This window comes from Dasypus novemcinctus, chromosome 15 (assembly GCF_030445035.2).
Source record: "Dasypus novemcinctus isolate mDasNov1 chromosome 15, mDasNov1.1.hap2, whole genome shotgun sequence".
In the NCBI taxonomy this organism is placed as follows: Eukaryota; Metazoa; Chordata; class Mammalia; order Cingulata; family Dasypodidae; genus Dasypus; species Dasypus novemcinctus.
The window spans coordinates 88731548-88757304 of NC_080687.1; the positions used below are offsets into that span (position 1 = coordinate 88731548).

General features: G+C 36.8%; 1 protein-coding gene across 1 annotated transcript in view; it reads right to left on the reverse strand.

Annotated features, from left to right (window-relative positions):
* Positions 1 to 25757, reverse strand: part of VWA8 (von Willebrand factor A domain containing 8) — a 429880-nt gene that overhangs the window by 210523 nt on the left and 193600 nt on the right. The window contains exons 19-20 of the mRNA XM_058276628.2: positions 24417 to 24523; positions 19042 to 19113 (exon numbers count right to left, since the gene is read on the reverse strand). Coding sequence (XP_058132611.1) covers positions 19042 to 19113; positions 24417 to 24523 — 179 coding nt within the window. The remainder of the gene's footprint in view (positions 1 to 19041; positions 19114 to 24416; positions 24524 to 25757) is intronic.

A 25757-nucleotide genomic window follows, 5' to 3' on the forward strand; every position in this document is an offset into this window, starting at 1 on the left:
AAGAAAGTGCAGCCTGTCTAAGAATAGCACCGTCCACACGGAGAAATGACACAAGATGACGCAGCAAAAAGAAACACAGATTCCTGTGCCGCTGACAACATCAGAAGCGGACAAAGAAAGACGCAGCAAATAAACACAGAGAACAGACAACCGGGGTGGGGGGGAAGGGGAGAGAAATAAATTTTAAAAAATAAAAAAAAAGGTAGGTTACAAAATTAAGTAGAAAGGTAGGTAGGTAGCAAGATATAATTAAACAACTAAATAAATAAAAAACAAGGAAATTATCAAATAGCAATAAAAACAGTAAATTAAGATAGAGTGAGGCACTACTTACTGGGTGGCTAGTTTATATTGATTTACAAAAGAAGGCCTTTCCTTAGCTAAACTTTATTTATTTAAAGATTTATTTTAATTTATTTCTCTTCTCTCCCCCTTCCCCCCCAGTTGTCTGCTCTCTGTGTCCATTTGCTGTGTGTTCTTCTGTGTCCACTTGCATTCTTGTCAGCAGCACTGGGAATCTGTGTCTCTTTTTGTTGTGTCATCCTGCTGCATCACCTCTCCGTATATGCGGTACCACTCCTGGGCAGGCTGTGCTTTTTTCTCACGGGGCGGATCTCCTTGTGGGGCACACTCCTTGCTCATGGGGCTCCCCTATGTGGGGGACACCCTCACATGGCACGGCACTCTTTGCAAGCATTGGCACTGTGCACGAGCCAGCTCACCACACAGGTCATGAGGCCCCGGGTTTGAACCCTGGGCCTCCCATATGGTAGGTGGATGCTCTATCAGTTGAGCCAAATCCACTTCCCACCTTAGTTAAACTTTAAAGCTAGGATCTGAAAGACAGAGAGCCAGTACTATGAAGATTAGGGAAAGGGGCATTCCAGGAGAGAGAACTACTACAGTTGATTGCTGAGAGTAGGAAGAAGATTGGGATATTTAAGGAACAGTCAGTGTAGTTCCAGTGTTGTGGGTGAAAGGAAAATTACAAGACAAAGTCAGAAAAGTAGGCAGGGTCAGATTAAGTAGAGCTTTGCAAACCCAGGTGAAGAATTGGGAATTTATTCTAAGTGTGACGGGGAACCACTGGAAGTGTTTCTGCAGAGAATTTTAATGAACTAATTTCCACGAACTAATACAAAACAAAAAATTACTCTGGTTTAAGTGTGGAGAATGGATTGTGAGGGAGGGGAGGAAAGAATGGAAGCTGGGAGACCCACTGGAAGGCTACTGAGGAGTTCAGATGAGAAACTGTGGTAGCTTCTATTAGGGAGGTATATTTGGAGAAGGATGGATTCAAGATATTTTGTAAGTAAAGTAGATAAGACTTGCTGATGATCAAAGATTTCTTCTGGATATTTCCTTGGGTAACAAAGATAGGTCTGGACTAGGGGAGGATGTTTAAGGAGGATAATCAAGCACTCACTTTATCTTTATCTGAAATACTTATTACCACTTAACATTCTGTCAATTTAAGTTATTTACATTGTCCTTCTCCCCTCCATAGAAATGTAAGCTCCTTGAAAAGCTTGTTCCGTTTACTGTGGTATCCCCTGTACCACAGTACCTAGAACAGTGCCTGGCACAGAGTAGGCATTCAGATATTTCTTGAATGAATTAATATCTCCATTTCCACAGGTGTTTATGCCAGAACCCCCAGTCATCATTAAAACTTCCCACACTACCTCTCAGAGTCAATACACAACTAATTCCTATCATTACCACCTTCAAAAAATATGACAGGACTGTCCAATTTTTCTGGTTAAACCTTAATCGATGTGACCATCCTATCTTGCCTAGATCACTGATTCTCAAACTTCAACAAGCAAATCACTTAAATCAGTTAAAATGCAAACTGATTATCTAGGTCGAGGGTGGGTCCCAAGACTCTAAATTTCTAACAAGTTCCCAGCTGACCCTGATGTTGCTGGTCCATACTTTGAGTAGCATACCAACCATACTTTGAGTAGCATATCCTACACGATTACAATAGTCTCACAACTGATCACCCTATATTCATTCGTGATTTTTCAATTTTTTATCCACCTTGCAAACTGAGTAACTGTCTTAACAGATAAATTAGATCATGTCACTTTTCTGCTGCAACCCATTTGATAGTTCCTCTCTATATTAAGAATAAAATTGAAAATCCTTCTGATGGCCAGTAAGGCCAGACATGACCAAGTCTCTGTCCATCTCTCCAGCCTAACTTGTGCCACTTTTCTCCTGTATGATGCTCAAGCCACACTCTATTTCCTTTAGTATGTAAAGGTCTCAAGTTCTTTCCAGCCTCAGGGGCTTTGCATATGCCAATCCCTCTCCTTTGTGAGCTCTTTTCTCATTTTCCCCATGAATTCTCATTCATTCTTCAGGTATCGAACTACTTTCTCACAGAGGTCTTTGTTGATTTCTCAATCTAAGTCAGATCCCCTCTTTCTCTCCTTTACTAACCTACATCTTTCCTTCTGATGTATAAACATATATGTAACAATTAGTTAATGCCTCTCTTGTTCACTGTTTTGTAAACTCTAGCAATGGGGGCAAGAACCAGGCTTGTTTGGCTTGTTGCTGTACCCCCAGAGTCCAGTTCAGTGCCTGACACAAAGAATGCATTCAAAAACCATTTGTCGAATGAATGATTGGGAAGTACTGAAATAGGTGGTACAAATCCGGGTAAAATATAAGCCATGATCATGTAAATAAGCATACTGAATAATGGATATTGTGATGAGTTATGACTTGCAATGGCTGGAGAAGTTTTGTGAATGATCCAATTTATATATTTCACCTAAGGAAGAATCAAGGTTATCAGACTGTGAAACTGACAGTACTAAAATAAGAACATGGACCATTTCATCTTCTAGGAATCTTTTTAATATCTAACTAGATTTCTCCAAAGTGGTTTCAAGTCTAGCATAGAAGCACAAAGAAAACACATTTCTACATTTGTACGCATATTACAACAGCTGTGTAAGCTTTAAATAGCACACTGCAATAAATAAAAAATTTTAAATAAATTTAGATGAATAAAATATGTGTTAATATTTTAGCTTTGTTAAACTCAATGAATCTAGGAAAAAGAAAATATCATAAATACATTGTAATGTTACATAATAAGGGATTTCCTGAAAGAAACAAGTTATGAAAAGCTTTTGTCAGGATATCTCTGTTCCCTCACCACCTTCAAAGTTATTGAATTAGCCATGCTTTTAATAATCCTTCCTGTGCAGAGCACTGTCTTGGGAGTCTCATAACTGTAAGGTGAGCTGTTGAGTCCCAGCTGCCACGAGGGAGCTCTTTTGCTGTCTTCTTTGATGGTAGGGTCTCCAGACTCCCACATCAGCAGTCTTCTTAATCTATATACTCACTCCTGGAAACCTTACCCAATTGCCTGACTTCAGCCATGACATACGGCTCTTACGTCTTCCCTAAGCTCCAATCAAGGTCCCCTGTCCCTAACCCCTGTCCAACTTCTGTACCAGATGTTCATACTGAACTTATTATGTTTCCACCTATACCTATTTATCTTTCTTTTTAACACCAATGTAACAGTATTATCATGTCCCCAGCTGCCCAATGTAAATACCTTGTAGTATTTTTGACTCCTCCATTTTTTCCCTGAACTCATTCAAAAGGTCCTAGGATCTCTGTAGTCTCAATCTCCAAACCCTTTTTCCCCTTCTCTTCCTCCCTCTCTCTCCATTCCTTCCTTGTCTAATTCATCACCAACTAAGCACCGATTGTTACAGGTACTGTGACAGTTGAGCAAGATACAATGGTAAGTAAGGAGATATACAGCCCCTGGCCACACTCACAGCCTACAGTCCTGCAGGAAATGTAGAAAATGAAGCAAATACAGTAAATACACATATGATGAGTGTTATGCTGTGGGACAGTCAGGATGCGTGGACACTTAATCTAATGGCTCAGCAAGGCCAGCACAGAGCCATGTTTCATGCTGAGGTATCATGGGGTCAAACAGGTAAAGGAGAAGAGGAGATATGGGACTATGTCAGGGAGAGAGAACAGTATGTGTAAAGAATTACGGTAATAGCAGGAAAGTTGGATATATTTGAGAGGTCAAAGGCTAAAGCAAAAGTGAGGAAGAGTGGTAAGAAAAAGAACTAACTAGAAAAATAGGCAGTGCATAGTTCTTGCAAAGCCAAGAAAGCCATGTAAAAGAGTTTGGACTGAAAAGCCACTGAAGTACATGAGTGAAGGGATGAGATTCCCATTTTTGGAAAATCATTCTGGTGGAATGCACTATGGAGAGCAAGAAAAAAAGCAAAGGAAGGCATTTTAGAAACGCCTAACAATTTTGGCAGGAGAAATTAAGATCCCAGCCTCCAGTTGACCAAGATGGTGGCAGAATATGCTCCAGGGTGCTATTAGCTCACAGAATATTTTAACAATTGACAAAAACTGGCAGAAAAACAGTTAAACACATTGCAGTAGCTGGGGAGTGCTGAATCAAGAAACCACAGCTTTAAAAATGACAGAAGCCTGTTGTGCCCTTGCTGGCCCCTCTCCCATGCCCTCCCAGGTGCAGTGCAGAGCCAGTCCACAACCCCATTGTGCGTTCCTGACTCTGCTCTAGAGGGAGCAGGGCACTGTGATGTACAAACCAGGGTGTCTGTATGCCAGTGTCGGTCTATTGGGTGTCAGCATGGAAGATTGAACCAGGAAGCCAGGAAATTTCTGGCTTCTCTTTCTAGGATTTTCCCTACAGGCAGAAGCAGTTTGCAGACTGGGGCTTGCTATATAAGAAACAATTAAATCAAAGTGGCCTGAAGCAAAGAACTACTTGCTTCAAAGTTTTGAGTCATATAACACAACACACAGGAGGGTGGGGAAGTCTACTTCACACAGAGTAGAGGGAGTCAACCAGGGAATTCCTAATAACAGAGCAAGCACAAGCCCAGGACAAGACACAGGCTCAGAAAAGACAGAGAGGACCCTTTACTTTGCTTTAGCATTAGGCTGATCTTCTAGACAGGAGAGCTCAATGCTGAAGGAGAACACAAGTCAACTCAGAGACAATTTGCAAAGACTGGGAGAGGTTTTGTTTTGCTTTGGTATGTTTGTTTCTGTTAACTCCTGGCACTCAAAGCTCTGTCCTTCACTACTTGAATACAAATTAAGGATCAGACAGCTCAGGGACTAGATCCCAGAGTTAACAACTTAAAAAATTAAAATGTACAGTTTGCAACAGAAGATTACAAGGCAAACAAAAAAAAAAATAAGAAATGATGGCCCATTCAAAGTAACAAGATAAAAGCAGAAATTATCAATGAGGAAGACCAGACTTTGGACACACTGAACAAAGACTTTAAAAAAGTGATCTTCACTATGCTCAAGGACATAAAAGAAAACATGAAAAAAGAACTAAAGGACGTCAGGAAAATGATGATTGAAAAACATGGGAATCTCAACGAAAGACAGAAATTTTAAAAAGAAACCAACAGAAATACTGGAATTAAAGATAATAATAACTGAAATGAAAAATTCCCTATAGTGTTTCAGCAGCAGATGGGAGTTGACAGTAGAAATAATCACTGAATTCAAAGTAAAGATAATTGGAATGATTCTGACTGAGAGGCAAAAAGGAAAAAGAATGATAAAAAGGTGAACAGAGTCTAAGAAACCTCTGGGACACCATGGAGTGTACCAACATATGTATTATATATATGGGAGTCCCAGAAGAAGAAGGAAAAGGAAGAGGGAGATAAGGATACTGAAAGAAATAATGGCAGAAAACTTCCCAAATTAATGAAAGACATGAATATACACATTCAAGAAGCCCAACAAACCTCAATCAGAAAAACCTTGAAAAGAACAAAGCCCAGACATATAATAGTCAACCTGTAAAATATGAAGGACAGGGAGACAGTTGAGATATCTGCAAGAGAAAAGCAACATGTTTTATACAAAGGAGAACCAAAAAGATTAAATACTGATTTCTCATCAGAAACCATGGTGATAAGTAGGTAGCAGGATGAAATATTTAAAATGCTAAAAGAAAATTATTGCCAACCAAGAATTTTATACCCAGTAAGACTATATTTCAAAAATGACATGGGATAAAGACATTCCCAGATAAAAAAAAAGCTGAGGGAATTCATGACTACTATGCCTGCCTTACAAGCAATGCAAAAGGGAGTTCTTCAGACTGAAAGAAAAGAACAGTAGACAGTGGATCAAAGCAGTATAGAGAAATAAAGCCCTCTGATAAAGCTAACCACATGGGTAATTATAAACGCCAATAGTATTTTTTCTGGTATATAACTCTACTTTCTACTTCTTACAGGTACTTATATGCAAATGCATAAAATAGCTAAATCTATGGTGTTGGATGTACAATATATAAAGATATAATTCATAATAAGTATGACAAAAAGTTGAGGGGGACAGAGGAGTATAGGAACATTGGACAAAGAAGATTACTATATAATGATAAAGGGATCACTACAACAAGAAGACATAACAATATAGATGCATGTAACAACAATATATATGCATCTAACAGCAGAGCTCCAAAATACATGAAGCAAATATTGACAGAAAAATAGATGGTTCTATACTAATAGTAGACTTCAATACACCATTTTTAATAATGGCTAGAATATCTAGACAGAAAATCAATAAGGAAATAGAAGACTTGAATGATACCATAAACTGACTAGATATATAATACACATATATAGAACACTACATCCAAGAGCAGAATACACATTTTTCTCTCGTGTGCATGAATCATTCTTCAGGATAGACCATATGTAATATACAAAGCAAGTCTCAAGAAATTAAAAAATATTGAAATCATCTAATATATCTCCTCCAACCACATGGAATATAAAGCTAGAAATCAATAACAGAGGAAGAATTGGGAAATTCACAAATATGTGGGAATTAAACAACCTACTAATAAACAACCAGTAAGTCAGGGAAGAAATCACAGGGGAAATTAGGAAATACCTTGAGGCACATGAAAATGAAAATAAAACATACCAATATTTATGGGATGTGGCAAAGGCAGTGCTGAGAGGAAAATTTATAGCTCTAAATAATTACATTATTAAAGAAATACCTTAAATCAGAGTCCTATCCTTACAACTAGAAGTTCTACAAAGAAGAGCATAATAAACCCAAAGCAAAGAGAAGGGGAAAAACGATAAAGATTAGAGTGGATTTAAATGATATGGAGAATAAGCAAAAGTGAGAATCAATGAACGAACCTAAAAGCTGTTTTATTTAAAAGATCAATAAAAATCAACAAACTTGATTTCTGTAAACTGATAAAGAAAAATGAGAAAGGACACAAATAACCAAAATCAGAAATGAAAGGAGGAACATTACCACAGATATAAAAAGGATTATAGAAGATTATAAGTAAAAGAGAATGCTATTAAAAACCATATGTCAACAAATTAGAAAATCTTATGAAGTAGACAAATTCCTAGAAACACACAAACTACCTACACTGATTCAAAGGAAACAGAAGATCTCAACAGACCAATAAGAAGTAAAGAGACTGAATCGGTAATCAAAAATCTCATGACAACACAGGAAAAACAGGACCAGATGGCTTTACTGGTGAATTGTGTCAAACATTCCAAGAAAAATTAACACCAATCCTGCTCAAGTACTTCAGAAAAACTGAAGAGGAGGGAACACATCCTAACTCATTCTATGAGGCCAACATTACCCTTATACTGAAGCCAGAAAAAGATAACATAAGAAAACTACAGACCAATATCCCCTATGAACATAGATATTAAAATCCTCAAAAAAAATCAGCAAATCAAATCCAACACCACATTAAAATAATTATACACCATTATCAAGTGGGATTTATTGGAGGTATGCAAGTGTGGTTCAACATAAGAAAATCAATTAATGCAATATGCCAAATTTATAGACTAAAGGAGAAAAAAAACACATGATCATCTCAATTGACACAGAAAAGGCATTTGATAAAATTTAGCAACACTTCTTGATAAAAATACTTAGCAAGCTAAGAAGAGAAAGAAATTCCCTCAGCATGAAAATGGGTATATATGAAAAATCCACAGCTAACATACTCCATGGTGAAAAACTGAAGTATTCTTTCTATGATCAGGAACAAAAGAAGGATGCCCACTGTTACCACGGTTATTCAACATTGTACTGGAAGTTCTAATCAGAATAATTAGGTGAGAATAAGTAATAAAAGGCTTCAAAATTGGAAAGAAGTAAAACTTTCCCTATTTGCAGATGACATGATCCTACATATGGAAAATCCACAACAAAACTCTAGACGTAATAAACAAATCCAGCCAAGCGACAGGGTACAAGATGAACATGTAAAAATCAGTAGTATTCCTATACCCTAGTGTGGTAGTTTGAAGCTCTATGTACCCCAGAAAAACATGTTTTAAATTTAATCCATTCCTGTGTGTGTGAACCCATGGTAAGTAGGATCTTTTGATAGGGCTACTTTAGGTAAGGTGTGACCCACCACCTCATTCAGGATAGGTCTTAATCCCCTTAGAAGGCCTTCTTAAATGGAATGAACAGAGAGAGAGTGATAACGGGTTGGGGGGGGTGATAAACAGTAATGGAAACAAGAAGCTAAAAGCAATGAAACGTGGAAGAAAATGGAGAGACTAGAAGATGCTGCCATGTGCCTTGCCATGTAGTAGAAGAACCAAGAATCACTGGCAGCAAGTCTTTGGGAAGAATGCATTGCCTTGATGATGGCTCGATTTGGATATTTTCCTGGCCTCAAAACAGTAAGCTTATAAGCTAATAAAGTTCCATTGTTTAAGCCGAATCACTTCATGGTATCTGCTTTGAGCAACCTAGGAAATAAAAACACCTAGTAATTAACAATCTGAAAAGGAAATCAAGAAAAAAAATCCATCTACAATAGTAACTAAAAAAAAATCAAATATCTAGGAATAAATTTAAGCAAGGATATAAAGGACTCATATATGGAAAACTACAGAGCGTTGCTGAAAGAAAACAGAGAAGACTGTAAAAATAGAAGGACATTCCTTGTTCATGAACTGGAAGACTAAATATTGTTAAGATGTCAATTCTACCCAAAGTGATTTACAGATTCAATGCAATCCAATCAAAATTCCAACAACTTTCTAGGTAGAAATGGATAAGACAATCATCAAATTTATATGAAAAGGTAAGGTGCCCCCAAAAACCAAAACATCTTGGAAAAAAAAAAAGAAACAAAGGTGCAGGTCTCACACTTCCTGATTTTAAACCTTATTACAAAGCTACAATAATAAAGACAGCACGAAAGAGGAAGCGGCTGTGGCTCAAAAGAGTGGGCTTCTGTGTACCATATGGGAGGCCCTGGGTTTGTGTCCCAGGGCCTCCTTGTGAAGGCAAGCTGGCCTGCGCCCGCAGAGAGCTGGCACAGCAAGATGACACAGCAAAGGGAGACAAGCAGACACAGAAGAATGTGCAGTGAATGGACACAAGCAAGCCATGGGGTTGGGGGGATAAAAAAAAATGCTCTTTAAAAAAAAACAGCATAAAACTGGCACGAGGACAGACATATAGACTAATGGAATTAAATTAAAAGTTCAGAAAAAACTGTGACAGCTATGTCCAGCTGATTTTTGACAAGGGTATCAAGTCCATTTGATGGGGAAAGAATAATCTCTACAAATAAATGGTGCTGAAAATGGGATATCCATATACAAAAGAATGACAGTGGTCCAATCTAAGGGGCAGAGATAAGTGGACGGATTTAAGAGATATTTAGGAAAAAGAACTAAAAAAATCTTGGTGATTGACTGGATATTTGGGACAAGGTAGACAGATACGTCAAAGTTTCAACCTTGAGCGAATGCATTGGAGGGTGGTGCCACTTACTGAGAGAAGAAATAGTGGAAGAGTGATGCATTTGCTAGTGGGGGAATGTGGTTTAATTTTTTAGTTGTTTTGTTTTTAAAGGCAGTTTAACTTTAGACATGTTTATTTTGAAGTGCCTGCTTCCCATATCTGCTCCTTCCCTTCCAACTCACTGTCACTACTCAAGGGCAACTCATCATCTCTTCCCCAGATTCCTGGAAAGGATCCTTTTGTTCTCCTACCATTAGTCTCACAACAGGCCAAACTACAATTTGTGTAGTTATTTTTCTAAAATAGAGATCTCATCAAGTCACTTCCTACTTCATTTTAAAAGCTCTGATAGTTCCTTCGAGGAAATGCTAAAAGCATAATCTAGGAAGGGATTTCTGTAAATATCCTGAGCAAAATGAAACAATTATAGCTATTTGTACTTTATTCCAATAATAATTTTCCCCTAGAACAGAAAATCCTCAGGATGACTTTAATTGAATAAATACATAAATAGTGTTTTAAAAGTTATACATACTCATTTTTCTCACTGGGAAATTCAGAAAACAAACATTATCCAATGTACAACTACTCAAAAAAAATCTGCTAACATTTTGGTTTTGATCCCATGCATCTTTACTTATTAGTCATTATTCTTTATATACAATTTGTATACTTTAATAAAGATTAACACAAAATTAAGAAGTTTTTTCTACATTATTAACTCTCTTAGTATAATTTTTAGTGAGTGAAAACAAGAAATGGGAGAAAGAACCTACAGAATGAGAGACACTCAAAAATAAGTTAACTCATGGGCGGTGGACTTGGCCCAGTGGTTAGGACATCTGTCTACCACATGGGAGGTCCGCAGTTCAAACCTTGGGCCTCCTTGACCCATGTGGGAGCTGGCCCATGCACAGTGCTGATGCGCACAAACAGTGCCGTGCCACACAGGGGGTGTCCCACACATAGGGGAGCCCCACGTGCAAGGAGTGCACCCCATAAGGAGAGCCACCCAGCATGAAAGAAAGTGCAGCCTGCCCAGGAATGGAACCGCCCACACGGAGAGCTGACACAAGATGACGCAACAAAAAGAAACACAGATTCCTGTGCCGCTGACAGCAACAGAAGTGAACAAAGAAGATGCAGCAAACGGACACAGAACAGACAACCGGGGTAGGGGGGGAGGGGAGAGAAATAAATAATCTTAAAAAAAAAATAAGTTAACTCATGAGAATGTCACTTTTATCTTTACGGTTCTGTCTCATTGTGTTCTTCATGACTATGTACTGGAAAGAAAGATCTTTCTGGGGTAGGAGTCAGAAGGTCCTCTAACCACTGGGTTAGGAAAAGTAGGGAGTATCTTAGGCCCCACATCCAGGACTCAAACCAAGGAAAAAAATAATTACGCTTCTGGTTTCTAAGAGAGAAAAGATCAGTATCCATGACTTTAAGATCTTTGATAGATTCTAGAACTCCTAACTTGCTCAGGTGTACTATTTTAGTTACCCTGTTTCTTTAGAGTCAGTAGTGTAAAATCCTTTAAAGAAAAAAGACCACAGCACTTGCGTAGACAAGAAGAAAATACAGAAATTTAGGAAACTCCATTCATATCCAGTCAAGGGGGTAGAAGATCTCCAAGGAGAAGCATAGAAGAGAGAAAGGCTAAAGAGGAAACAAGAGCAGGCATAAAATTAGTCCAGGACTAGAATTTGGGGTAAGAGTAATGGTCCTGGAATTTAGAAGCTGAAGGATCAGCAACAGGCCTTGAAGGATTCCCGCAACAGCAGATTTCAGCTCGCTATGAGTCTCATTTAAACGTGTTCCTAACAGCCAACTGTCTCCAGAACAAGCTCTTACTTTTGAGCTTTCGTACCTTTGCTCATGTTATTTGTTGTAACTAGAATAGCCCATCTTTCTCCATCTATCTGTCACTCTCCATTCAGCCCTCAGTATTTTGATGAAATGTCCCTGCTTCTCTGAAGCAGTGGGTGTGGAAGGCTATCCTTTACACACATCAGAGCATGATGGCTTTAATCCTTTTACCTGCCGTGTGAATGGGAGGTAATGTACCCATTTTGGATACAACAGGCAAGCTGAAGGTCTAAGAAGATGAGAATCTTGCACAGTGGAATTCTGAAGTATAATCTATCTTGAGTCAACAGATTGGGCTGTGTTTTCTATTTCACCATGTTACAAAACATGATCACAGGAGGTAGTCTCCCTGATGTAACATGCATGTGAGTTTATATCCTAATGTCATAGAGTCAAAGATTAGTCAATCCCAGGTTATAAAATATCCTAAAACCTGCATCTTCCAGGTACCTAAGGGTCAGGAGGCATTTGAACCAGTGAGGAACTTAGGCAGAATCTTTTCTTCTGTAGTAATTAAAAAAATAAACTCCAGGGAGCAGATGTGGCTCTAGCGGTTGGGTACCCACCTCCCACATGGGAGGTCCCAGTTGAGCAGACAACAAGCACAGACAACAAGCAAAAACAGCAAGCAAACAGAACGGGAAGCCATCTGGGGTGGGGGGAGCACTCAGGTCAGTGTTTCACTGCCAATGTTCAATTTTCCCTCTTGCTCTCTGAAATAGCTTTACTTTGGGCCTCCTTCTGGTTCTTCCAATTGTTTTTCCTTAATAACTTTCATAGATTTGGCTTAATTTATATAATATTTAGAGATGTTCTTTGTAGAGTATCCTAATGTCCTTGTAGAAAAGTTGCTATATGAATACAATAACACATACCAATTGCAAGTCAAAAATTAAAAAAAAAAAAACAGTATTGCAGTAAATCAGGAGAAATAAATTGAAGCTGCTTTTTTTTTAACTTTAAAGTTTCTGTCAAATGTTGAACCTTCTAATTCTTTGCAAAAAATGCCAGAAAGTATACTTGACTAGGATTTAGGGGACTGGACTCTAATCCCTGCTTAATCCCTTCTCAAATGAAGTTTCTATCATTCTCTGTACCCAGGTTTACTCACCTGAATATAGCTGGGCTAGACTAGCTGGTCTCTAAAAACTTATTTATTGTAATATTCTTTAATCCTTTAACAAAGTAAGAGATTGCTGCTATATGATCTCCGGAAATTATTTTATTTTCCAAATTCTCTCAATAAACACGCATAATTTATGTAACCAGAAAACATTATTAAAACTGATTAGATAATGATCCTAAACATTTGTATAGATTCCCTATAGGAGTACTGACAGAGTCAACACATGGAATCTAGGAATCAGAAGAGAAGACAGCTATTACAATTGCACTGGTACTTTGTATGACTTGAAAACATTTACTTATAAAGCTTCCTGCCAAAGTCATAACCTCCTTTATAAAGAGTAATAATAAAAGCCACATCCCTGCAATTTCCCTTTAAAACGCTGTTACTATAAATGGCACAGATATACTGTTGGGTATTTTGGTCAGCCATTAGGCACAATCAAAGCAACCATGACAAATACTGTGGGGGGAGAAAAAAATCAATGTGTCTACAAGAAAAAAGTGTCGATTAAAAATAAATGCAAGGGAGCAGATGTGGCTCAAGCATCTGAGCACCTGCTTCCCACATGGGAGGTGCTGGGTTTGGTCCCTGGTGCCTCCTAAAATTAAAAAAACAAAACAAATAAGAAAACAAAAACCAAGCAAACAAACAAACAAAAATAACTCAGGGGAGCTGATGTGGCTCAGTGGTTGAGCACTCATTTCCTATATATGAGGTCCTGAGTTCGATTTTCGCCCCTAGTACCTAAAAAAAATAAAATAAATACACTAAAAAAATAAACAAACGAATGCAAGAAAAATATTCACTAGGAAACAATGACTAGACAAATTAAATTGGCAGAGAAAATGTGGCAGAATGGTGAAGAGTTTCCAGACTGTGACCCAGGCAACTTAACTAGCAAGGGGTTTGAGAAGAAAAAATAAAATAAAACATAAAATGAAATATTTTATATTGAAATAAAATAAAATAATGGAAAAAAATGAAATAAAGTAAAATAATAAAATATGAATATTTGATAAATCCATGTATTTCAAAGTCTGGGACTCCCAGGCTGCTGGTGCTACTACAGCACACTTAGTTATCAAATTCCCTGATGCCACTACCAGCTGGGAAGACAGGCAAGGAAATTTCTGGACAAACTGTTCAGTCCCTCTACAGATACAGATAATTATACTGGCATAGCAACATGGTATATTTCTGATGGTGCAGAGTAGCAATCTTCCAAGATTCAGTTCAAATTATTAATTAGCAAAATTCACACATTTAAAAATTTTGGCAATAAAATATCCACATTATCTCAATATTAGTTAATTCAGCAAACATTTACTGAGTCCATACCATGCAAAAAACTAAGTCCTTGATCTCATGAGCTTATACTTAATAGACAGGATGAGGTACAAAGAATTACATAACAACAATGTGGCATAGAGTCATACTTAGTACTAAATATGTATTTATTGATATTACTAAGTGCATAAAAAATGTCAAAATCAAATGCTATAAACACTCAGAAAAGCAAGCAGTTATTTTTAGTCTGGAAAAAAAATGGATATGGTCAATGTGTAAATTAATCAAGGAATTAAACTGTTTAATAAAATTTACTCTAGAAAATATTTCCTCATTGAGAGTTCATAAAAATTGGTATGATTCCAAAGAAAATGTTTAAATTCATGAAAATGAGTCAACATCTTTTGGGATAAAATAACAAGAGTATATATTTGTACTCTTTCAAAGAGACCTGGGAGGCATACCAGCTAAATGTAACGGTAGGATGTTGTTTGGATTCTGATTGGAACAAAGCAACAGTAAAATGACACTTTTGAGATAATCATGGTAAATTGAAGACAGTTATTAGAGTATATGAAGGAATTATTGTTAATTTGTTAGGTGTAATAATAGAATTGTGCTTATGTTAGAGATATTTAGTATCTATTTTTGCTACATGAGTTCATTATATTGTCTATTTTTCAAATATAAAAAAATTTTCCATAATAGAAAATTGCAAAATGTCCTATATTCTGTATGAAAAGCATAGTCCTTGGCCTAATAATCTAACAGAAGTTAGTTATATTACTGCTGCTGCTGCTACTACTACTACTACTACTATTATGAGTGAAAATGCAGGGGCTTTGGAGGTCTGAGGCCCAATACTGCCATTACATAACTATGTGATATTCAGTAAATATTTCAACCTTTTTGACCTTCAATCTGTTCATTTGTAAAATGAGGAAAATAAAACATTTCCTCAAAGAGCTGTTGTGGAATTAAATGAGATGATACAATAGTACAATGGAAAATTTAAAACAACAAATATTATTGTTTTTAATCCTTGCTCATAAGAAACTCATAATTCAATTATAGGTAAAATCAAAGCACACATCAAAACAACTTTTAAAGAAAACCGTTAGAACAACAGATACAGGCCATTATATATCCAGCCATAACCTAGAGAGTCAAATGGGAAAGACTGTAAACTACAATGTAAACTATAATCCATGCTTAGTGGCAATGCTCCAAAAATGTGTTCATCAATTGTAACAGATGTACCACACTAATGAAGGATGTTGTTAATGTGGGAAAATGTGGGAGGTGTGGGGAGCGGGGCATATGGGAATCCCCTATATATTCTCTGTAACATTTATGTAATCGAAGCATCTTTCAAAATGAAAAAAGTGGGGGAAAAAAGCTATGAGATCCATTAAAAAAAAAAAGGAAACAGACTCCTAATAATGAGAAAATACTAATACTATAAGAATTTAGAGGAAAACAAGATTATTTCTATTTGCAGGAAACTAGGAAAGGGAAAAAAAAAATCTGACCTCTTAAAAACCAGCAGGATTTTCATAAGCAAAGATGAAAGGAGGAGACACCAGATAAGAAACAGCAGGAAAAGAGGCTGGACAAGTAAAAGGCATGTTATGCTCAGGGAAAGTATGAAATTATACTCTGGAAAAATTAGAGTTGTATAAGGAGTTTGGAGCCAGAGCATGGATGGCTTTGGTTGTCTGGCTCTGAAGGGGATTTTATCTGTGCAGGGTGGAGCCACTTTCACATTTTAATAGGAAAATAAAATTAAGGGCTGCTTTCTAAAATTTTCTCACTGCTAAGATATGAGAAATTGTCAGGGAACTGAAAAGAGTCCCCTAAGAATCAGTCATGTAAAAACATGAAGAATATGAAAGTCAAGGATAAAGAAGGCATCCTATATGAAAATTAGCCAGAGCTGACTTTTAATTTGATAAGGAAGACATAATGTATTAGAATTTTGCTAAGGGATATAGACCATGGAGTACAAGGAGAGCTTAAGCATAGAAATTTCACCAGACTTCTATTACGTGGGAAAATTATAAAAAGGGTTGTCTTAAGATAAAAAAAGTTGACAAGCCCTGGCAAGTGATTTTACGGCACTACACATTTAGAGGAATTTGTGAATAATTAATTGCATGTCATTAAATATAAATTTTGGTGACGTGCTTTGCAATTTTGTCTAATATCAGAAACCAAGCATTATTACATGTAGATTATTAAATTTTCATTTCTTAAAACAAATACTGTATCATTTTAAAAACAATTCTTATATAAGGATACCTGAGTATTTTAGAAGACCACATTACTAAAATATTTTTTCCTTTCAAATAGCTGATAAAATCAGACTGTCTTCCAAAACTCCTATATTCTTATATAAAAAACAGTAGATTATTCTTAGAAACTTTGTTAAAAAGAACCAATGTATCTATGAGGTTGAATCTATAACCCCTAATTTTCACAGTAAATATTTTGTGTGGCAAATGGAATATGGCTCTACAAGTCAAAAGAAAAACAGGTATGGGAAAGAGGGGAAGGCAGGAAGCTTATTCTTGAGTATAACTGGAGTAAAAAAATCCCAGTGAATCCTAGAGGAGAAAAAAAGAGAAAACAAAAAGAGAAATAGATACAGAAGATCACACAGCGAATGGACACGGACAGCAAAAAACCAGCAGGGTGGGAGGAAGAGGAGTGGGGGGAGGGAAATAAATACATTTAAGAAAAGAAACAATTAAAAACAAACAAACTCTCAATGCTTAGAAATTAGTCATTTCTTTTTTTGTCTCTTAGTAAAGCCAAAATAAATACAGTTCAGCTATAATCTAAAAAAAAAAACAACAAAAAAAAAACACAAAAAACCAGCATGGAACCCCTAATTCCATGGAAGATGTATATAATATTATATGTAAAGCAGGTAGAAAATGTTACAATATACAAACTTGGTTCTACAATTTGCACTGTAACCCTCGAGCACCCTGTCCCTTTTGGCTGAAAGGGAGTGATTCTGCTTCACTTACTGGAAATTCTATGTGCTATGCCATAAAATTCCATGCAAAAAACTAGAAAAGGATAAAAAAAAACCACTTTTATTTCACTAAAATAAGATGGGGCTACTTAATTATGGGACCTTTATAAGCTTTCAGCAGAAATAAAATCTTATTTAATAACATAGATTTCTGGAAAAGGTAATATCTGGAAGGAACAGATAGGATGGCTTTAATAAAGATGATAAACCTTTAGATACCTCAAAATCAGCCGTTAGTCCCTTTAATTTCCTCATTGTAAAAGTTGCTGCTGGTAACAGAACAATCTGCTAAGGCATCTCTAAATTTACTATTTCCACCACTGAAAAGTTTTTGCCATGGACTTCAGCCAGTTTTAGTTTGCAAACAGAAGGCTGGGTAGACTGTATCTAGCTACAGGCAGTTTAATTTATGAGCATTCATCACAATTTATTGCATGATTTTACCAACACACTGCTGGCTTCTCTATCAATATTTAATCCCCAAAGTTTCATTGCTTAGTGTCTTTTTTTGAGTAGTCATCATTTAATGCTTTAGAAAGGAAGAAAGGAGCCTCATCAACTGCTTCCAATGGTTCATAGTTTGAAAATAAATCATGTGTTAAAACAGGCATTTTCACAGATGGCTGTCACTTTGTGTTTTGAGTGGAAAACACCAGTGACACTGCCCCCTGACGTCTCGATGGTAGTCCCCAGCCTACCCCTTGCACCTTCATTTGACTGTCTTTTTCTGTTTTTATTGCTTTGTTTCACAAAATGGAAATAAGGGCTAAGGTGAGAAGGCACATACAAATAAGAAAGGTACTGAAATACCGTTGGTAAATGAAGCAGGACATTTTCAGAGCTTTTGAAGAAGGATCTGGGTTACCGTGTAAATGTGTAAAAGAATGTGTTCCTGGAAAAGATCTGGGTGATCAGGACTTTGAGGAAAGCAGAGGGAGAGAGAGCACATAATCTTCACACCAGTCCTTTGGAAAGCCTATCTTTGTAGAGTATTTGCTCCTCATTTGCCAAGAAATTCTGGCTATACTTCCTCATACATTCTGACTGGAAGCAGTCAAGAGTTAACCATACAATCTTGCTCAGATCTAAACAGCCATTAGCTTTTGAAAACAATTTTGAAGGGAACTGCTTATATATTGCTTTTGAAAGTTAAAAAAGAAAGGGAGGGAGGGATGGAGGAAGGAAGGAGAAAAAAAGATGGAGATCAAACTCCATCTGAAAGCTTGTAACCCTTAAGACCAATTGAAAAACAAAAACAAAGAAGCCACAGGTGTTGTTGGCTGTAGGTCTAATAATTCAATTGAGGAAGCTTGTGGCTCAAGCTCACAGAGTGAGAGAAACGAAGGAGTCAAGGCTAAAGAGGCGGCGAGAGGCTGGAACATACAGTACACTGGAAGCCACAGGAAGACTTAGACTATATTCTAAGGGTGATGGAAAGCTAATTTAAGCAAGTGGAAAAAAAGAAGGAATCAGATATTAGTTTCACAAGTATCCACCTAGCTGCAGGGTGGAGAGGGGATCAGGTGGGCGTGAGGTGGGGGAGGAGCTATGTGACACATCTATTGCTGTGATCCAGGCGATGGTAAGCTGGGCTGGCGGGACAGACATGGAAAAGAAGAGTAGACAAGTGTGGGGTAGAAAGGGCAAGAGTTGATGGGTGACTGCATGGGGAGTGTGGGGAGTGACTTAAGCCCTGAGGAACTTCTAAAGTTTAGGAGGTAGAAGACCCTTGTCTTAATTAAACCAGTTGTTTAACTGGAAAATTAAATCATTCCCCAAAACTTATTCCAATAAGGAGAAGAAACTTTTTGCTTTACTACTATCATTTATTCTTTATAGAGTCTGGGTTCCAGCTATAACTCACCTGGTTACCAACCAATAATAAGTGTTCTCCAAGAAGAAAGTCTTTGAGCATATCTTCCATCACTATCATGTGCTAGAGAAAAAAGAACTAGAAGTTAATTGTGTTTTTACAGAGTAAGATGAAATAAGGAAGTAATAATATAGGTATTTTTGTGGAAAATAAAGCATCTATTATGACAGACAACACTCAATTTGATTTAAAAAAATTAATGCTGTGGTTATGTTATATAACCAATTAGGTCACTAACACTAGAAACTTGAAATCGTTCACCTGAGCAAAAACTAAGCCTCAGACGGATATTTTAAAAGTTTTAAAAATCAATTCAAGTATTTTCTTCAGCTATTAACCTATGGAGAGTTTGCTTGTAATTTAATATAATATCTTAACATTTGCTAATATAAATATGCAAAGGCTTCCTCAAATAACAGATTTCCATGCAACATTTTACGCTGACTTGTTCTTTTTCAAAACCCTGTACAGCTTTAGCATTGAAAGTGTATTTTTTACCTTTCATGCTTTATTCAAATTACAACACAGTATAAGAGAAGAAGATTAAAGTTATTTACAATAGTCACAGAGAAAATGACATTGCTCTTTTGCATCTTGAAAAATAGGCCATTTGCATGTAGGTCAGGAAGCATCACACTAGGAGGCCGCGGTGGGACCTACATCCCAGAATAGTTAATAACACCATTACTTTCTCTTGGTTTTCTGGATCAAACTAGTAAAGGTCTCAGAAGTACTGAAGTTACTGAAGTTCCTTCCCTATTTTTTAAAATAATAAAAGTGATTTCTTTTCCTCTGGATTTCTGAAGAAGATATTTTAACATTTTACTACATACCAATAATGACTGCTAGGAACTCAAAATTCTAAATATTCACAACAAAGGATAAACTTCAACACATTTTTTTTTTGGCTTAATGGTCAGGATGACTTGGATACTGGTAAACTTGTAGAGTGTGAAATGATTTTTGTGCTATTTCTTCTTTAACTATAATTCATATATCTGCTATTTTTTAATTTGCTATTGAATCCAACATTACCACTTTGAAAAACTTCTTTAAAATCATTAACCATAAAAGTGCTCTCCTTAGAGATATCTTCTCTATCCACATTATAAAAACAAATTTGGTTTATTCTGAATACAAACTGGGATCCAAATATCTTGGTCTAAGACAAATCATCAGTTGCCAAACACCATTTATATCTGTTCAAGTATATGAAATATTGCTTTTTCTCCCCCCCTAAAGCATGCTCTAAATGACTGCATGGTATTTAAAAAATATTATTCCATGATTTATTTAACCAAACCATATAACATTGAGGCTATTTCCAATTCTTCTCTACTTTTTTCCTATCCGATAAGTTTTTAAAAAATATAAAAAAATTAACTCTCTGCATTGGAATACACGCTGCAAATATTTTTCTATTTTGTTACTTGCTTTTTTTTTTTTTAACTCGGTTTATGGCATTTTTGTTTTTTGATATCCAGAGGTTCTTCCTTTCATTTGTCAAGGTTAGCAATATTTTCTTTCAGCGTTTCTTCCTCAGAAAGAAAAAGTGGGAATGTTTTTTCCCTCCTTCAAGAAGAGGTGAGTATGTCCTCACATTTGCCTTGATAGTTTTTATATTTTAATATGCTTTCCTACATACCATACAGCTAGCGCTTTAACAAGGCCATAAGGAGGCTGACCATACCAAATTATTGTACATTTTGGAATGTAAGAATAAAAACAGACATTATTAATACTTACTTTGGGATAGCAAGTATAAATAGGGACTATCAAGTAAACCAAGATGTATGAATACTCTAGTTAGAAGAGAATCCTAGAATATCCTTTAACTGAGTTCTGATGAGAACATAAAAATGGAGCTTTCTTCTTTCTAAGATATAAGTGCTAAAAATCAGTGCAAACTTCCAGATTAAATTCTTACAGTAATGAATGGGCTAATCTGCATGAGGAATATATGGAATAGCTGGAATGAGCACGAGCATAGCCAAGCAAAACAGCAATGTAAACATAGAAAAAGAACCCAAACTATGTTGCATTCTTATCTTTTTTACTATTTTCATGTCCTCCTTCTTACTGCCCTCATTACATCTAACTAGATTATTCAAATCAACAAACATTAACTAAGACTAATATCACCGATCTAATCCAACTCTTAACCTCTGGCCCAATCAGCACTGCAGACAATTTCTTAAAAGTCTCCTCTCTCAGTTGTCTATCTCTCCTGATTCCTTCCCAACAATTTCTCACCACGGTCCTCTTGGGTGGACCATCGTGTTGAAGCAATCCCTTAACTATTCATTTTCCCAGTGCTTTCTTCTTTGTTCTTACTGCCATTTTCCATGCTTTCCTTTGGGGCCACATTACAGGGCAGAGCAGATATGTCTACCTGTACACTGGCACCCACCTAAGAGGCCTGAGGGCTTATGCAGAGTTAGTGCTGTCACCTCTGACTGCTCTCCCTAAACCATCTCATCTCCCTCACAGCTTCAACTGTCAACTTAGCACTGCTCTTCACAGCAGAGCTTTGTCTTCACCTCCAGCCCCACATTTCTGAGTGACTACTGGACCACTTGGTTACTCCCCAGGCTCTTCAAACTCAACATACCCCAAACTTGGCTTAATACTTTTTCTTCAACTTCATTCTTCACTCTGTATCTTCTATCCCAGTGAATGACATCCTTTTTCTAGCACCTGCACAAGTCCCTGTCACCATGATTCCCCTGCCAATGTCATTTCTCCCTACGAAGATCTGATTAAACACCAATCTTAGCAATTAAAGCACCAAAAATTCATTGTTTCATTCTTTCCTTTATCTCCTCACAGTTTTTATTCAGGTTTTTATCATCTCTGGCCTAGATTTTTATCAGTATTTGGCTTCTATAACTTCAGTCTCTCCCTTAAGTAATGTATTCTCTACAATAATGATGCTATAACTTCTTTGCTCAAAATCATGTTATATTTTGTCTCAAAACTCTGTAAATGACTCTCCACTAACCTTAGAAACAAAGATCCCTTCTCAGCCTTCTTGATCTAGTCTCAGCCTCATCTCCTGACACTCTCCTTCTCCTTCTCTATGTACCAGTCATGAGACATAATATAAAATAATTTTCTGCTTACTCTTCTGGTTTTTCCATAAGACTGTGAGCTTTCTGAGGGAAAATCTCTTTCGTCTATCATAGAATTCCACTGACTCTACTTCCTAACTAGCCCTGCAATCTGCCCTCTCAACTTTGTCCCCACTGTCACTGCCTTAGCTCAGATCCTTCATAAGTTTCACCTAGACTAATACAACAGCCTCCTAAATCATCTATTTGCCTTGGTTCTAACTCGTGGACAATGTTGAAGAGTGAATGCAAATTAACAAAATTGGAAATTTAATTAAACTCTTTCAGTGGCTTCCTCTCTTCTTCTGAATAAAATCCAAATTCCCAGATTATCTGACTCTTTTCCTAACTCTCCAGCCTTATTTCCTGACACTCTCCCACTTGCAACCTCAGCTCTGTGGCAGTGGCAATTAATTACACGAGGCTCCCTAAATGAGCCATGCTCTCACACAGCCAAGCCTTTGTAAATATGGTCGGTCTGCCTGACCTACAACCCCATCTTTGCCAGTTAACTCATCTTCCATGATCATTCCAATCAGGGACTATCACCTCATCCAGCTGCCATAGTAACCTGTGCATACTTCTATCCTCACTTCACATTATCAGCAACTGGAGCCCTGGAGCTGCATAGGTACATGTGTAGTTTGTGTGTGTGTGTGTGTGTGTGTGTGTAATATCCCTTAGGACAAGTTCTGACACATGGTAGGTATTTTAAAAATGTTTTCTGATATTAAGCTCCTTAGGGACATTAAGAGGCTATTAATCTCTCTTTCCTCCAATTTCTCATTACTGCTACAAGTATAATATTCCCCCATGAAAGATATAATGACCTTGTCCTCCAGATAATGATCTGCAAAATGTTATTCACCCCTTCATTAATCCACTCAAAATATATTTACTAAGCAATCCTTATATGCCAGGAACTGTGCTATTTGCTGGGGATATAAAATAAAGAAAATACAAGGCTTTGCAGTGTGGAAAAAAAACACCTAAAAAAAAACCAGTTTCAACATGGTGTAATAAGGGGACAACCAGGTATAGAACAGTAAGACGGTACAGGAACATCTAAATCTGCAAGAGGCATTGAAGATGATTGCTTCAAAGTTAAAGTGTTGCATAAAAGAAAATAGCAACATAAACAACCAAAGCAAATGTAATCAAGCCTCGGACTGGTACAGCTAAGGTTTTTTCATTAATGATTAATTCATAATGCTTTAAGAAGAGACGCTACATTTGGAGACAATTTATAAAAAGTCCCCCCAGGGCCACTGTGCAAAGTTCCCAGCAGCCCTGCGGCCTGGCTGTCTATGTCACCGTCACCATGGCAACTAGACACGGTTCAAGTGAACAATGGTCCTCCCTCCTACTGGCTCTCCTACATTCTTGTATGCTGGGGAGTCTTTGCAACCTTTTCTCTCAGGGAGTTTTTCAAATTGTCACTTATAATCAAGTTTTCTGAGGGTTACTTCTTTATTCCTTTCCACTATATGTGCTGAATATGATACCATCAATGCTTGGGAAGAACATATCTTATTTACAACTATGCTCTTGTCTTTTAGGCAAGATTTTCTTTTTACTCCTTTGTGCCTTGTAAGTAACTATTTGCTGTTCATCTGTCCACTCCTTGTGTTAGAACACGAATGCTCTAGGAGAAAAAAAATAACTTACATCAGTTAAGTGATGACAGAATGAAAAAGAGCAGAAGTGAGTGATGCCTCTGGCTCTACCATGGAGAATATCTGCAGTTTTGATAGATTTCAAAATATATAACCAGTGTTTTTCTTGAGGAAGAAAAATTTTTCTACCTGCTTTCTATTTTTTTTTTTAGTATAATTTAGGGATATAAATTGTAGAACTCATTGACAACAAAAAAGATTGTAGAAGACAGATAAAAAAGAAATTTTACCTGAATTTTCCTATCTTCTTAGAATAATGAAAATAAAGACCTACTATAGTTTGTAAATGTAAAGTTATTATTTCCATGCAGATTAGTGATCAAGTATTATGGGAAAAATTTTTTTTTTATTATAAAAGAAATATATAACCATGTGGCAGAAAATCTGGTAAAGAAAATAGTATATTATGGGTAATTTTCTCTCGAAAAATTCTTAAATTCTCAAATTAAAATGACCATCTACAATAAAGCTTTCTGGGCACAAACCAATTTCTCTGTCTTAGTGGCTAGTTGATAATGCCTGCTTAGTTCACCATAATGTAAATGGGGATTTATCCACAAACATAAAGTAATAGTATTACCTGAATGTTATCATAGAACAGAACATCAGGCACTTTCATTCTCTCGTGGGCATTATAGATCGGTATGCTAACAGCTCCAATCCTCAGAGATCCAGATGATACTTCACCTAAGCATTTCACACAGAACAGAGAATTACTCGTAGCACTGTCCTTAAAGAAGTCAAGTCCTCTAAATACCAAATACAATAGGCGGCTATAATACTTTTGGGTGCTGTTCAATATTTTTAATTTAATATTGGAAATAACTATTCTTGAAGGTGTTAAGAAAACACCATGGCCCTAAATACAGCTTTCAATGTTCCAAATGTAATAAATTTTAGTTGAAACAGCGCATATAGCAAACAGCATATAGATAAAATTCAAAACTCAGGCAAACCACCTTCTTAAATGTGTTTGGCCAGAAACTATAATAAATACATAAAACAAATGTGCATTCAAAAACTCTGAAGTGCCTTGAATGTAAAGGTTTAGGACCCATCCATTGGAAACTCCTACTAGAGCTTTAGTCAAAAATACAGATGAACCAACCCACCCCAGACCTCTTTAGTTACTATTTTTAGGGATGGTCTAGGAGATCTGTATTTTCAAGAAAACACCCAGGTAATTCTGACATCCAGCTAGATTGGTATCCCTATGCTATACAAATAATCTGTAATAATTATTATTCGAAAGTTCACTATTTGTTTTAAATTGGTTCATCTGGAAGCTAGGAGTCTAAATAATAAATCTTTTGAAATGAAGGAACACATCTCCCTCTAACCAGATACACACACTCATGGTCTGCCATGTTCCAAAGTAATTAACAATAACAACAATAGTTGTAGTAGTAATAGTTGTGGATAATAATAGAAATTATCATTTATTGTGCAGTTTTTACGTACCAGATCCCGAAGTAGGAGCTTTAATTTTTTTTCCTGTAAATTCTTGTAATTCTCTTAACAATGTGACAGAATTATGAGAGGAACTTTGTTTTAGTTTCCTCGCTGCTAAAACAACTACTACACAGTTGGCTTAAACAATGGGGATTTACCAGCTCTCAGTATTGAGGCTAGCAGAAGTCCAAGATCAAGGCATCAGCCAGTGATGCCCATTGCCCTGAAGACTGTGAGGGTCTGGGACTGACTACTGGTGATCTTGGTTTCTAGCTTTCTTTGCCACATGGCAATGCACATAGTGGTGTCTTCTCCTTTCTCCTCTGAGACCCTTGACTTCCAGCTTCTAGCTGTTCACTGTAGCTTCTCTCTCCGTCTGACTTTCACTCTGCCTATAAAGAACTCCAGTGACCCAGATTAAAACCCAACCTGTGGGAAGGAGATGTGGCTCGATTGATTGGGCTCCCAT